The sequence below is a fragment of the Littorina saxatilis genome, linkage group LG3 (genome assembly GCF_037325665.1).
Source record: "Littorina saxatilis isolate snail1 linkage group LG3, US_GU_Lsax_2.0, whole genome shotgun sequence".
In the NCBI taxonomy this organism is placed as follows: domain Eukaryota; kingdom Metazoa; phylum Mollusca; class Gastropoda; order Littorinimorpha; family Littorinidae; genus Littorina; species Littorina saxatilis.
In genome coordinates this window covers 34,073,534-34,089,057 of record NC_090247.1, presented here as the reverse complement: position 1 = coordinate 34,089,057, position 15,524 = coordinate 34,073,534, and the positions used below count along the sequence as shown (strand labels likewise).

At 43.1% G+C, this 15,524-nt stretch overlaps 2 protein-coding genes across 2 annotated transcripts in view; one reads left to right on the top strand and one right to left on the bottom strand.

The window, feature by feature from the left end:
* LOC138962205 (beta-1,3-galactosyl-O-glycosyl-glycoprotein beta-1,6-N-acetylglucosaminyltransferase 3-like) overlaps positions 1-1,939 on the bottom strand; it is a 40,239-nt gene extending 38,300 nt beyond the window's left edge. Inside the window, exon 1 of the mRNA XM_070333937.1 lies at positions 1,835-1,939. The gene's annotated coding sequence lies outside the window, so the exon portion shown is untranslated. The remainder of the gene's footprint in view (positions 1-1,834) is intronic.
* The window catches only part of LOC138962206 (ras-related and estrogen-regulated growth inhibitor-like), a 79,434-nt gene that overhangs the window by 62,276 nt on the left and 1,634 nt on the right, over positions 1-15,524 (top strand). The window contains exons 3-6 of the mRNA XM_070333938.1: positions 11,376-11,432; positions 13,314-13,387; positions 14,003-14,210; positions 14,593-15,524. The exon at positions 14,593-15,524 is cut by the window's right edge and continues 1,634 nt beyond it. Of these exons, the coding sequence (XP_070190039.1) occupies positions 11,376-11,432; positions 13,314-13,387; positions 14,003-14,210; positions 14,593-14,759 (506 nt within the window). The 3' untranslated portion in view covers positions 14,760-15,524. The remainder of the gene's footprint in view (positions 1-11,375; positions 11,433-13,313; positions 13,388-14,002; positions 14,211-14,592) is intronic.

Sequence of the window (15,524 nt, the reverse complement as noted above, 5' to 3'; positions counted from 1 at the left end):
AGTGGAGATGGGAATTCCAGTTTTCACTAGGGGAAATAGGAATTGGGGGAATAATGTGTTCAAAGGTTTATAATTGTTGTTAAAACCATTTCATCTTGAGTCACTCATGACGTTAAGGCTTACTCATTGCAGGTATTGAAATGCAGAAATAAAAATAAATATTATTGAATTGATATAATCGAACAACACAGAGTAATTGCGCACAATAAGGTTTTATTATCAATATCATTAAATCATATCACAAAGTTAAGGTAAAAGTTTATATAAGATGAAGCATGAGAGAGAGAGAGAGAGAGAGAGAGAGAGAGAGAGAGAGAGAGAGAGAGAGAGAGAGAGAGAGAGACTGAGAGAGAGAGAGAGAGAGAGAGAGAGAGAGAGAGAGAGAGAGAGAGAGAGAGAGAGAGAGAGAGAGAGAGATCAGAGCCGACAGTATTATTGTATTGTATTGTAAAACCATGTTGGGATTTTTGTCCGGGGCTAGAATGCAGACACGCTTCAATCTTGTACTTTTCTTGAGTGATACAAAATGCATCTTTTTTGTTTGTATCCAAAGATTCAAGATGCTGCTCTAAAAGAATATAACATTTCTCCTTTTGCTCCATGATCCACTCTCTGAGTCAGTTTAGCAGAAAACAAACTGCGGCAAGTCAACATGTCTAACTGAGTGGAGAAGACTAGTGTTCACTCTTTCTTTAGGACTAAGAGTTCACAAAAGAAGTGAGAAGGCCAGACAGATAGACGACTGAGTGAACGTCCAGTAGTCGTGGTTTTACAATACAAAACAATAGTACTTTCGGCTCTGATGGCCGAGGCCATCTCTCTCTCTCTCTCTCTCTCTCTCTCTCTCTCTCTCTCTCTCTCTCTCTCTCTCTCTCTCTCTCTCTCTCTCTCTCTCTCTGTGTCTCTGTCTCTCCCTCTCCCTCTCTCTCTCTCTCTCCCTCTCTCTCTCTCTCTCTCTCTCTCTCTCTCTCTCTCTCTCTCTCTCTCTCTCTCTCTCTCTCTCTCTCTCTCTCTCTTGCTTCATCTTATATAAACTTTTAACTTTGTGATATGATTTAATGATATTGATAAAAAAAAAACTTATTGTGCGCAATTACTCTGTGTTGTTCGATTATATCAATTCAATAATATAATATTTTTATTTCTGCATTTCAAACCTGCAATGAGTAAACCTTAAAGTCATGAATGACTCAAGATGAAATGGTTTTAACAACAATTATAAACCTTTGAACACATTATTTCCCCCAATTCCTATTTCCCCTAGTGAAAACTGGAATTCCCATCTCCACTGAAACTGGATTCTCGTTTGCACTAGGGCAAACTGGAATTTCAATCTTCACTAACAAATATCCAGTGGAGATGAGAATTCTAGTTTGCCCTAGTGCAAACTGGAGTTCCAATCTCCACTAGTGCGATTCGGAATCTCACTGGATTCTCATTTCCACTGTGACATATATTTTGTTGTTTTTAAATTTAGGTGTTTTTGTTTTTGAAGTGGGGAAGCAATAAAGAGGTCGTCGATATCAAAACTGATATCGACAGAAATGTTGTCGATATCACTTTTGCACTGAGCTCAATTTTGCCCAATTGACCAATGGAAATCCACGTAACAGTCATATGAAATAGCAATATTGCCACCTATTCCACAAAGCAACGCAAAGCAAGAAGAAACATGTAACATGAAAGATCGTTATAAGGACCGCTATGTGCTATCTTTCATGGACATACAACAGTGACATCTTTTCCACAAAACAACGTAAAATAATCACTTTTTATTGTAGAAAGTAATTTTGAATGACTGAGAAATGTGTTATTTCTCAGCTTTTTGTCTTACCTCCAATGGTTTCACGACAGCTCAGTGGACGCTGCTAGTTCAACAGCTGCAATGTTCGAACAAACTCGTGAAATTGAAAACTTGAAAAGAAAGCTGAATGCAAAGTGACACAGAAGAAAGGGGGAACGCCTTGCAAACGTATACATTTACCGCTCTATTGACTCATGGCCAGGGAAAGTAAAGATGGTCCGTATTAGCCCATTCTACAAGAGAGAGCTATCGTTTCAACTCGCGGAATATATGCGGGGACATAACGGAATTTTGGCATGCTTCTTGACACAGTTATACTCTGCGCACAAAGTAGCTGACCTCAAACAAAAAAATGTAGCGTTTATGCTGAAGCGGGTTTTTATTGAGGGTATTGAAAACTTAAAAAAGAAAGTTACACGCGGAGCGACACAGAAGAAAGGGGAACGCCTCGACACGTATACATCTAACGCTCTATTGACTAACGAGAACGTAAAGATAGTCCGTATAATGGAAGTGTTTTTTCATGTTGGCGCCGTATTTACTAAGAGCAACCTTGGGGACACAGAAATATGACCTCTATCAGACTGAGAAGTTTTCATTCAGTGAAAAGACTCCTAGGCTCGATCTGTGTGGTCTTTTGCTAGTGTGTTTTGTTGTTGTTGTCTGTTTGTTTGTTAGTTGTTGGTTTTTGCGATTTTTGTTATTCGTGAAAGGTTCGGTATACAGATCTGTTTCTTCTCTGATGTTTTTGTTTGATGATGTGTTACTATACGGACTCACTCTGGACTATCACTCACGGACACACGTACAAAGACATATACAGTTACACATTTTTCTCTCCATTTCGTCCACAACAGATGACAGAGTGACAACAGCAGAATACTGGCATGGCAAACTTTATTCCTGTGCTTAACATCTTCTTCTCTCCTCCACTTCGCCTACCGACAGAAGCCGGTGGCTACAAGCCACGATATAAAGTTGAACTAAGTACATCTCCTGAGTTAGTGGAGCACACTACAAAATACATCCACTCTCTCTCGTGTCTCAAAGTTCTCTTCCACACTCTAACATGAACACACATCATCACACTTTAGCTATAGGTTATCAGAAATAATTTCAAATAACCAATCAACATCTTAGTAACCACCCGTAACCACGACACTCTAATCAGGTTCCGTGTTTCATTGGTTAAACGTGAGACAAGAGGAAGGGGGAGGAGCACAAGGGGGGGGGGGGGGGGTAAACAACTGACCACCTGGGATTCGATCCACCCGACACGACAAAGGAATTAACACCCTCTTAACGAGGCGTTGATCGGGGCGCGTCAAAAGACACGGCTAGAGAGCATCCTGAGGGAAGCTACTCCCAGTTAGGCCATAAAAGTTACGCAACTGATGACCACCTGCAGGCCAGCGGCTACCCGTCTCTTCCTTATGAGAGCGGCTTAAGTTTAAAGGATCAAAGACAAGTCACAACATGGACAAAGACGGCTAAGCGCTCAGGATCTACCGGTGACTGGACATGTGCATCTCAAAATTTAACCTAGAACAGATAATGGCACTACACAAAACATAAAGAGATCGGCAACATGAACTACAAACACTAGACTGGACAATGACAAAAACTTTACTCTATAATATTATTGGTGACTGGTCGCCCTGTCACAAAAGAAGTATTTGGAAAAAAAATGAACACTAAAATATCTGACGTGTTTTAACGGGTTTGCTGGTTTGTCGCCAAGTTTTACCTTTTGTGTGTACAGGTGAGTGCATTTCATTATGGGGGCGAGGACGCCCCCATTCTATACGGATAGTTTAGAGGTTGACCATGGGCAGCGCCATTTTGTTGTGAAATACGTCATCAGTTTGTGTACACAGGAAGTTGTGACATCCGTCACCCTATGGGAGGGGTGAAGGCAACATTGTTCATCTGTAGAAAGTTGTGAAATCCGTCACCCTATGGGAGGGGTGACGTCAAAATTGGTCATCACAGAGTTTGTGTAACACAGGAAGTTGTGAAATACGTCACCCTATGGGAGGGGTGACGTCAAAATTGTTCAACAAAAACATGATATGTCGCATTGTGCAGGGTCAACTGCAACAAACTCAAACCGAGCCATTCATACCTAGCTGTATTTGAGAGACTTATATACCCGACATTTTTATTTCTTATTTTTAGCACAGGTGTAGGAAAAATCATGAACCAAAATGTTATTTATTTTCTAATTTAACATTTTTTTTACAAATATGACCATGGTCTTTTAAACATACAGTGACATTAAACATTGTTATGTTAAAAAAAAGAAAAAAGAAATAAAGCTTTTGTGCACAAATCAGAAAATACATTGTACATTTTACCTACAGGCCAAACAGTGTCTGTTGGCGGCAGAGGGCCCAGCAAGTTGCTATTTTTAGATCGATTAAAAGTTGTCAAGAACAGGCGCTTACATTTGGATGTGTCCACTGATAGTAGGTTTGGTTGTGATCAATCAGAATGATGTAGGAATAAAAATGTATGACAGTTTGGTATGATGACATGTAATTCAAATATGCTGAAATGTAATATTATACATGATATAATAGTATTATGGCTGTTGCCATGACCATGAACCCCAAGAAAGGTTTAATGTTATGTAAAATCAAAATACCAAAATCAAGCACCTACTAATTTGGTCTACGGTGCGGCTTGGACCAAAAAAGGATGGACACGCAACTCGCTCAGCCAGCCAGCGCTGCGAGACTTACAGCGGCCAACTTCGCCGCGGCGCGCTCATTGGCTAAGTATTGAACTTGCGTCAAGGCCGATGCGCGTAGATTCCCAGAATGTTTACTTTCGGTTAGATTCTTCGACAGCATTCGCAGAGGTGACTGCCGTATTGTGTACCGCAGTCAGAAGTAATTTATTACTTTTGGGAGTTTAGTAACGTGATATCAGTTTTCAATTGTTCGTTCACTTATATTGCTTTCAGATTTAACACACAAGAAACAGTAGCACGGTTTTCGTTGCGAAAATGTGCATTGGCAGTGCTACGCGATCGAATTGTGTATTATGTACACGCGGTGTTCTTCTCAGGAAAAGACCGAAGCGACATGTGACGCCAGTCGTTCAGCCCGCGAGCGGTGGGATGGGGGGGGGGGGGGGGTTCACATGGTTTGTTTGTTTCAGAACCACACCCATATACACACATTTCACATGTAAACCATTTGTCCGCCCCCTGTCGATATTTATCGACTAAGTTCCTTGTTCGTTATTTACTGGAAGTACATAATGTTACGAAAACGCACAGCGGTCGCATGCTGCCTTTGACAACTTGGTGCATCTGAGGGGAAAGGAAAGTGATAAGTTGTTTTCCTTTGTTTTGACATAAGACATAACATAAGACAAGATAATTTATTCTCCGTACAATTAAACAATGGATGGAAAAGTGAGAATCATCTGCTTTTAAAACAACCAAACAACATATGACAACAACCCTAAACATAAAAACATAGGAAGTAAGAACACCCGAAGTACTCCAGACAGGCTATTGCTCTGCTTTTTAGCTTCTAAATTATTTACCTTAGAAAATACCGATTTATACTTACGTAGGTGATAAAGCATGCGGTCAAAAGATGTATTTTAAAATGTGAAATATTCCTTGACTGTGTGCCCACATCTATACTACCCCCCCACACACACACACACACACACACACACACACACACACACACACACACACACACATACATTCACACACACACATAACTAGACAAACACATATTGGGTAATTTTTGGTTGGAAGTTTATTGTTTAAGTCAGTTATACGCAGAGAACAAAAATTAACAACTTTCGCAACAGCTGTAATAGAAACTTATGACGGCATGCCAGCGCTAAAACCACACAGTTACTATTTTCACGTGAAATTTACTATTAATAGCAATTACAATTACTAGATTTCTTCCCCAGATAAGTGTTTGTTTTTTAGTTTTCTAGTTTTGGCTCCAATAATCCGTCAGGAACCGATCCAGAACTGGAAACTGTATTTTGTTAGTAACAATTAATTATTATTATGTGATTATGTTTATTTATATTGTGCGTTCGGTTTGGGCGACACCATGCCTCATGTCAGTCGAGTTTGAATGCGCATGTGCGGGCCTGTTGCACTGGCCACAGGAAACTTCTTTCAATTCAAAACCTTTCTGAATCAAACACATTTTTTTCATTCGAATGAGAAACATCTCAAAACCCCATGCATGACGCTGTAGTAGAGGCGTCATTTTAAGGGGGTTGAGACAGGAAGGAGGAAGAATTAAGTAACCATTACTTTAATTTACTAATGAAGCCAAAGAATACGGATCGCTTCTCTCTCTCTCTCTCTCTCTCTCTCTCTCTCTCTCTCTCTCTCTCTCTCTCTCTCTCTCTCTCTCTCAATCGTTCCCGAGTCTGTCTGCACAAAACAAAAGCCTACAGAGTGTATACAATAAGTCACTTTTGGGGGTGAAGAGAAGTTTAAGTGTGTGTGTGTGCGTGTGTGGGGGTAAAAATCAAGGGTCTGCCAAACCCGGCAAATGCAGTAGGCAGCCCAGAGATCCCTAAATACCTCTCCCAAAGATGGTACTTTTCGGCAATATTTACAGTTTCAAATTGTTAGGATAACTTCTTTGTGATTTTATAGAGGTGTTCTGGGGAAACTGAAAGGTAGCCTCGTCAGGGGACAACTATTCAAACCCATATCCTCAGAGAGAGAGAGACTGACTGACTATTAGGGTTTAACGTCCTCTTAGACCAACTGGTCTATATTGCGCGCGTGTGTGTATGTGTGTGTGCGAGCGTATGTGTGTGTGTGTGTGGGTGCGTGTGTGTGTGTTTGTGTGTGTGTGTATGTACGTGTGTGTCTGTCTGTCTCTCTCTCTGTCGGCCCCTCTGTGTTTTTCTAAATACCTGTGTCTGTTTGAATCTGTGTTTGTTTAATCGCCTGTAATTGCTTCTGTATATCAAATACGTGAAAGCATTTAAACAACGAAAGGACAGTTTTTCAGAGATAGTAACAAATTCTTGTGCCTGTAAAACTAAAAGTAAGACAGGCTTACATGCACTGTACACCTGTAGATCAACAAGGTAAGACGAAGACAAAGTGAAGACACACAGGTCATTCCGGGTGCATCTCATCTTTTGCACTCATTCTCTATTTTGACGTACTGTAAGTTTCAGGCTGTTCTTTTCTCTACTTGTCTAATCACACACGCACACACACGCACGCACGCACGCCCGCACGAACGCACGCACACACACACTTACACACACACCCACACACACGCACGCACGTACTGTACGCACGCACGCACACACTGACGCACGCACGCATACACGCACACGGCACAAACACGCACACTGGCGCGCGCGTGTGCCAACAGGTAAAGTAGTTTATAAGGGAGGTTTAGAAACTGCGTCCCTATCAGCTACGTCACCTACCAGGACACCTATCTCACATGCGGGTCGCGCTGCGTGTGGTGATTAGGTACGTGTTCACGTAGCAAACCCTTCCATACGTCAGCGCAACGTATGTCAGATTTTATCAAGTCCAACCATCCGAGAAGGGTGTAAGGATGCTCAATATTTTCTGGAATCTTTCCTTCACGCTTCAGTCCATATTTCATAATTCTGGTTTGTATACATCGTAGTCGCCGATGTGTCAAGAGCATGACCCCACGAACGACAAGGCGCTGAGACTTACGTCGCGTATCCTTCTGTGGGCCTATTGAGTGTGCTCGCCTCGATTCACTTCGAAAAGCAGACACAGAAAGCAAAATACCGCTCGTTCAAATGTATTTTGTAGTTAAATCTGTTCAGTGGAATGAATTCAATCCCTACGGTAGAAAAAATAATGGAAAAGCTCCCCTAGAATGGATTTTAGTGCAAATGTGTCGGTGTCTCGATAATACGTGAACACTGTGACCTTCTTTTTGACAACTTCTGAGCGTTAGATACCACGTTACGTGCATACTACACCCCTATCACTGCGGGTATTCCCACTGTCGATCGCTGTGCGTGCTTCTGATACGGGCGTGATCACGTATAAAACAGTTTTTATACGTGAAGGCAACGTATCTCATATTACTTTAAAATCTAAATATGAACCATTCAAATAAAGTATGAGACCTCCTCTTACAGCATTTTCCTATATCCTGGCGCATAAACCACATTTTTTAGTTGTGTGGTTGCTTGACTAAAATTAAATAAATCGGGTGACCCGTTCCAACGGCTCTGCGATATCACAGCAAACCATGAAGCACGCAAGGACGACCCAAGCTAAATTTAGAAATGTCATCTCGACCAAAATACTCCCAGGAAGCGTATGTTCAAAAAGACTGAACATTCAGCATAACAGTAACCTTTTCCCAGGAACAGATCAAGTCTGCTTGGTAACCCAATGCACACGTGTATCATGTGTCTGTGGTGGGGGTGGGGGGGGGGTTGTTGTTTAGTTTTGGTTAGTAAAACTGCCTGCAAGAATGTTTTGTTTCATAAAGACTTTGTAAACGACCATAAAGTAATGTTCCGTCCAATTCATTTGAATTGAAGGCTAGGTTTGGGTACGCACATAAAGGCATGCGCGTACGCACGCACACACGCACACCGACACAATGACAGCAGCAGTTTCATCACTGGGTATTGTTGCAGACTTTACTCTTTAGCGCGCTGTCCACGATTTTTTAAAGCACGAGTTTTGGAGTTTTGCCCTACTTTGATAGATGACGTGGTATCTAACGAGCAGTTTTCACAACTTTCCTCTGCGTGACTTATCTCGATAGGGATCAGGGATGAAAACTGAAGGAAAAAAAAAACAGAAAAAAAAATTCGAAGGCGCCAAGTTTCGCAGGCGCGAAGCGCCAAGACTTCTAGGGGGGTCCGGGGGCATGCCCCCCCGGAAATTTTTTTTCAAGGGTGCAATTTGGTGCAATCTGGGGCTATCTGAGCCTTAAAATTGGATTCAAACATGGCCCCAAAATACATACAAAATGAAGCAATCTGGTGCTCTTTTGAAAGCAAATCTACTTCTTTTTCAGGCATTAAAAAGGGATTACAACAAGCTGGTATTGTCATGAAATATATATATATATATATATATATATATATATATATATATATATATATATATATATAGAATTTTATATCACTTTCAGACTACTAGGGGAGGGGGGGTCCAGGGGCATGCTGCCCCAGGGAAAAAAATGTCAGTGGGTGCAAAATAAAGAGAGAGAGAGAGAGAGAGAGAGAGAGAGGAGAGAGAGAGAGAGAGAGAGAGAGAGAGAGAGAGAGTGTCGACAATCTACGACACGACTGCCAACTAGTCTCGGCCCGCTCAAAAAACAATGACCGAGACTTTCAGGCCTGACCATACTTAATGTTTTTTCCGCAACACACGCACTTCACCACGCCTTCCTCGTCCAATTTTCGGATAACGTCCCCAACTCGAACATCATCGATGTGTTTGTCCATCCAATCCCATCGGAATTTGTTCTTGGAGCATGAATCGGGAAGTCGATCCTTGTCACGTTGGAGAACTTTCGCGCTCGCCATTTTGTTTGAGAAGGATGAGACTGTTCGTCTTTAAACAGAAACCGTACCGTAAAAAAACCGGAATCGCACAAATAAATCGGATGGCCCATTGAAACTAATTGGAAAAGTCGGAAAAAACGGAGAATTTTCATCCCTGAGGGATAGGTGAGGTCGCGTCGGGGTACGTAACGCAATATCTAAACCTCCCTATAATCATCCACGCGCTGACGCACACACAAAGATAATAATAGAGAGAGTTAACGAGGAGCCACATGGATTTCTTACCTGGAAAATCCTCATTTCTGTGTGTATGTCTGTCTGTCTGTCGGTCTGTCTCTCAGTCTGTCTCTCTGTTTGCCTCCCTGTTTGCCCCCTGTTTGTCTCTCTGTCTGCGCCCCTTGCAAACGACCTTCAGTGCACAAACGTATCATTATCCTGAAGCAGGAACTAATGCCTCTTTGATTTTTTCGTCTCTGACGTCAATAATTCGATGCTCAAGTTCCCGCTCTGATATTAAGCAGTCTAATCTACCCCTCAAACGGATGGACCAGATGCAAAGCATACGAAGTTCACTTCAAACGAGTCCGCACCTTCTCTCAGTCCAGCACACTACAAAAGACGCACAGTTTGTCGATGGTGCATGGCAGATATGAAGACCATTACTTTCGTCGAAGGAATGTTCTGTCCATATTTCTGGCTCCTCTATGCAGTATGCCTGTTGTTCCTGACTTGAACAAGCCGGATGAGAATCTATTATTATTCTACTTCCTCTTCTTCTTCGCTCATGGGCTGAACTCCCCACGTACACTCGTGTGGTGTTTTTTTGGGACTAGTGGGGTTTTACGTCTATGGCCGTTTTTACCCCGCCATTTAGGCAGCCATGCGCCGCTTTCGGGGGGATTCTTTTATTTCTTATTGTTCTTCCTTTTCTTGTTTTATTTGGAGTTGGAGCTGAGGTGGGAGATAATGAGTGGAGGGGGTGGATCTCCATGGAGCTGGCCAACTAGTTATTTTTTAACGTATTTGGAGGCCTTTAAAACAAATAAGGGCATTGCTGGTCAGGGCTCCCCACGGACGCCCGACCTAGAGGGTCCCGGGACCCCCACTTTTAATGTTTAGAGGGTCCATGGACCCCCTTAGCAGAGTTTTAGAGGGTCCCAAGAGTCCCGGGTCCCCAAACCCCCTATTTACATATAACGCATTGTGATCGCGAATACTGTGATATGAACTGGTTTTTTGTTTTACCAGAATATTCGAGGAGGACACTTCAACTATACCAAGTCAAATGCAACACACACGAACACTTTGTTCCCGCGTGAAAATGGGATAATTTGTGTTTGCACTTTGACTTAGCTGACGACTAAAGTCTCAAAAGAGTATACGGGACGCACAACAGAGGAAATTGAGTGCGTCCCAGGACCCGCTCTTTGTAGGTTTAGTGCGTCCCGGGACCCCCTCCATGAATTTCTAGTACGTGATTTCGGCTTCTAGTGCGTCTAGGACGCAGGGACGCGCGCTATGGGGAGCTCTGCTGGTGATGTGCTAAATTGAGGGACCTGGAGAGGCTCCTTCCGGTGTTTTTTTTTAATGTTGGACCGCTAGCATCCAACCCTTGAATCAAAGTGGGACATGTGAACGGGGTAAATAAGAAGCGTGTGCGGCATTACCAAAGACAGCTTGCATCGTACTCGCAGATTCAACTCAAAACCTCACCATCTGATATGTTTTTGAAATTTGTTATTTGATTGCTGTATACGTTTATGATTATCAATTTGATCGTCACTTTTTTGTTTTCTGCTATTTCTAGACTGGCACAGACAAACAGCTGTACAACTCTAGCAATGACTGTCGTAATTTCGAAAACAAAAATACTGCTGTTAAACGTTTTTGTGTGTAATATTTGTCTTTATTACAGCAATCCCCATGTGTGAGATGGCGGGGGGGGGGGGGGGGGGGAGGGGGGGGGGGGGGGGGGGGGGCTATTCTATCTGCAAAAGCTAAAAGGTGTATTTTTCTGTCCTGTGTGTTGCAGCACTCTCGGTGAGGTTCTTGACCAAACGCTTTATAGGAGAGTACGACCAATCTGCAGGTAAGATACTTGTCACTGTTTTGAGTTGATGAATGTTGGGACAGATACCCTGCAATCAAATAAACACAGAAGAACCAAGCTTTTCTCTTCACTAGGTATTGTCCTTTCGATCCTCAGATACCTAGGGCTGGTCCCTGACATGCCAGTCACCCTGAGGGTAGAGAGAACTCGATTGTTGATAGCTTCCAATGTACTAGTCATTCTTGACGCACATCTTTACGCTGTCTCAGTCACACACACGCGAATGTTCTCTCACTGACACACACACACACACACACACACACCCGCACGCACGCACGCACACACACACACACACACGCACGCACAACTACCTGACCATCCCGCACGCACGTACGCACACACGCACGCACACACACACACACACACGCACACACACACACACACACACGCGCACAACCACCTGACCATCCCACATCACTACACATCACACCACCACCACCACCGATAAGAATCTACACTGTAGACCCGTTCCAAGAAACCCAACAGGTAAACTGGCCAGCACTGGGCAGAAAGCACGGTTCATTATGCACACACACACACACACACACACACACACACACACACACATACGCACACACACACACATACACATACACACATACACATACACACACACACACACAAGGAGGGGCGGGAAACGAGGGCAGACGTCCAGATCATTAGGCAATTAATGAACTCCCTGCTGGCACGTTCGGACACTTGATGTAGAGTGAACTGGTCAAGTCTAAAAGAACGTCTTTGGCCTTTGATTTTCCATAGTATGTGTTGAGGCTTATTCATTACATGCCTCAAGTTTGTACCTTTAGCGCTGCCAATATTATGATATCTCGTAACAGGCTATTGAAAGCTAAGCTGTCTTTTACCTAACGTGATTTTTATTATCTATTGGGATTACCACACGTTGACTTGATCTCTAAAAGACTGAGAAGGTTGCGCGGTGTCCTTTTAGAAGCGGGTTGAGGTTCACTCTAGTGGAGCGTTGAGACTCTTAAATCTTGTCTCTATTTTGAAGTTACAACGAACTTTTTTTTTAAATCATACATGCCGAGTTGATCTCAACAGGGGCGGACGTTCAGCTCATTAATGAATTAATGATCAGGATACCCGCGGGCTCAGGTGGTCACTCTGCGTGGTACGTACGTGTGTCTGATTTAAAGGGGCTTTTCGACTCTGCTGAAGTCCCTGACAAAGAATTAAATAGGGCCCATAAAGATGTTTCAGTCTTGGACACCTTCCTGTACATAGTTATAAACCAAAAAGATGGGATGAATCTGTTCCAGCTTCTTTAGATTCTCTACTTTGTACTTGGAGACCTATACGGTTAATGCTTCATTACGGATTCCTGAGAGAGGGGTTTTTATGCGTGCTTCCTCCAGACTGATTCAACCTAGGTGGATCATGTTTGTGTATATTCTGTGGGTTGCACAGGCACATGGCACCAGGGCCGGGTAGGCTGGGGAAAGGGGGGCGGGGGGTGAGTTCTTCTCCTGCCTTCAAATGTTGTAATATTTTAAAGCTCCTCCCCTACCCCACACCCAATGCCATGCGCTTGTGATGATTTGCTGAGCATTTCAGTGAATAACAGGTGTTTAGGAAGAGATTCTGTAGCTGTGTTTGTGTGTGTATGTGTGTGCGTGCGTGCGTGCGTGCGTACGTGTGTGTGTGTGTGTTTGGATGTACTATGTCTGTTTGTCCGTCCGTTCGTCTGTCTGTCTGTCTGCACGTTTACACACGCGTTTGTTTGCTCAAAGTTTGTTTTCTTTTCTAGACAGCTAAGTTCTTACGTTGGAACCATTTATCACATGTCAAGTCTTTTCTACTTAATTTAACCATGTGTGTTTTACTTTTTGTTTTGCGCAGAAAACAAGTACAAATGCACAACGAACATTGAAGGAGAGTCCATAGCTTTTGAACTCCTCGACACTCGCTCAACAGTAAGTGACAGTGATTAGATAGAAAGTTCGAAAGCCAAACAATACAAACCTGACCAAATAGTAAGGGCCACAAACTTGGAAATTAAGCCCGACTTTTTACCAAGAAGTGATACAGAAATGTGTGTGTGTGTGTGTGTGTGTGTGTGTGTGTGTGTGTGTGTGTGTGTGTGTGTGTGTGTGTGTGTGCGTGCGTGTGTGTGTTGTTGTTGTTGTTGTGGTTGTGATGGTTGTGATTTGTTGTTGTTTTTCGTCATTATGTTTATCAATATTTGACATGGCTTGTGTTGCCTAATTACTGGACTGTTCACTCGCAGTCTTACTTTGCTGCTTTGTTCTTTGCCTAAAAAGTAGTGAAAAATAGCAATCGTTCTTGTTTTTGTTGCGAGGCATCATCAAAGGGCATGCATTCATCAACACTCAAAATATCGACTAATGTTTGATCTCTCACAGCTGATCAACTATGAAATATGATTTGAAAGAAAACCTAATGGTGTTAAGTAATCAGACAAATGTTCACAGAAAATTCCTAACGTCTCTTTATGAAGATATGTTTTGGATGTATCAATTACTCGCGATCAGATACGTTGACACGCACTATTTTCTTTCGCGCGGCAGGACAACGACCACGGAGCGAGAGAAGATGTGCTGCGGTGGGCGGATGGATTCATGCTGGTGTATTCCGTCACGAGTCGCCAAAGCTTTCAGATCCTAACGGAGCTGCGCCGCAAGGTGGAGGAGACTAAACGCGCGGCGCACGTCCCCGTCATTGTCGTGGGCAACAAGAATGACCTTGCGCACTATCGCGAGGTCACGCAGGATGAAGGTCAGTTCTTCAGAAGGTCAGGGCCGTGCTAGTGGGTTTATTCAGGGGTGACTACACAAGGATAAGCTACAATAGTAACTAGAAGAAAGAAACGCTGTTTTCAGCTTCTGGCCTTGTGCACTATCGCGAGATCACGCAGGGTCAAGGTCAAATCAAATCAAATCAAATCAAATCAAATTTTATTTTTCGAGGGTTGTGGCAATGGAGTCAGAAGGTCAGAGGTAGGTGGGTTTATCCAGTTGTGACTACACACGAGCAAGCCGCAACAGTAAAAATAATGAGAAGAAATCAGTTTTTGTTTTGTATTGTTTTAAAGGGGGAGGAGGTTAACAACAGAAAACGGATTATTTACAGGTTTTTTTCACCTGCATTATGTTTCTAGGGGCCCGTCTAGCAGTGGAACTGGGCTGTACCTTCGTGGAGGTGTCAGCCTCGGAGGATGTGGCCCGGGTGATGGAGGCCTTCCATACTCTCTGTCGCGAGATCATCGAGTTCAAGCGACGCTCCAGAACCTTCCTCGACCGCGTCTTCGGCCTCAAGAAGTCTTGATGACGTACGTCTTCCCGATGACGTCATCACCATCGACGATGTTCTCCAAACTGAGTTTGTAAAGACTGTGGCTGCTGTTTTCAGGAATGGAAAACTGATTGTGACTGTTTAGGATGATTGGAAATGTGGGGTTGTTGACTTGGGACAACAGAGCTGAGAAGATGACTTGAATCTTAAGACTGCCATAGTGTTGTTGATGGATACGACTGTTTTTCTTGGGACTGAATTCGAGCTACGCTTTTTGTTTTTGTTTTCTTTTATTCATCGTCTTGCAGAAGTCTGTATACAGAAGAGGAGCTATCATGAAAAAAGATGAATGAACTTAGATGAACTTAGTGGCCACGATACTGGATAGTCTTTCGTGACGGAGTCGTTCTCCAGTGACGTCATGAACACTTTCGTATTCTTGGCTAAGTTAAAATAATACAAATAATTTCTACAGACGTACGTGGCCATGATTTGCACTGACGTCGACGTGACGACTTTATAAAGCCTTCATTTTCGTGCGCTCGATCAAGTCTCGTTGTATGTACTGTTCTCGGGTGTTTCCTGAAATGATGGTCAGTCAGTAAGTATATTCATCGTCGTGTGAAGAAAAGTTATCGGCGAATGGTCAAGCAACTGAAGAATAGTGTGGCACTGACTTATTATCTTAAGTTTTGAATGACACACATTTCGTCGCAAAGGCCCACGGCCCGTTGGCAAATGCCCTTGATACAGTCACACTGACATACGTCACGGGATCTTGTTGTTCTGCAACAACAG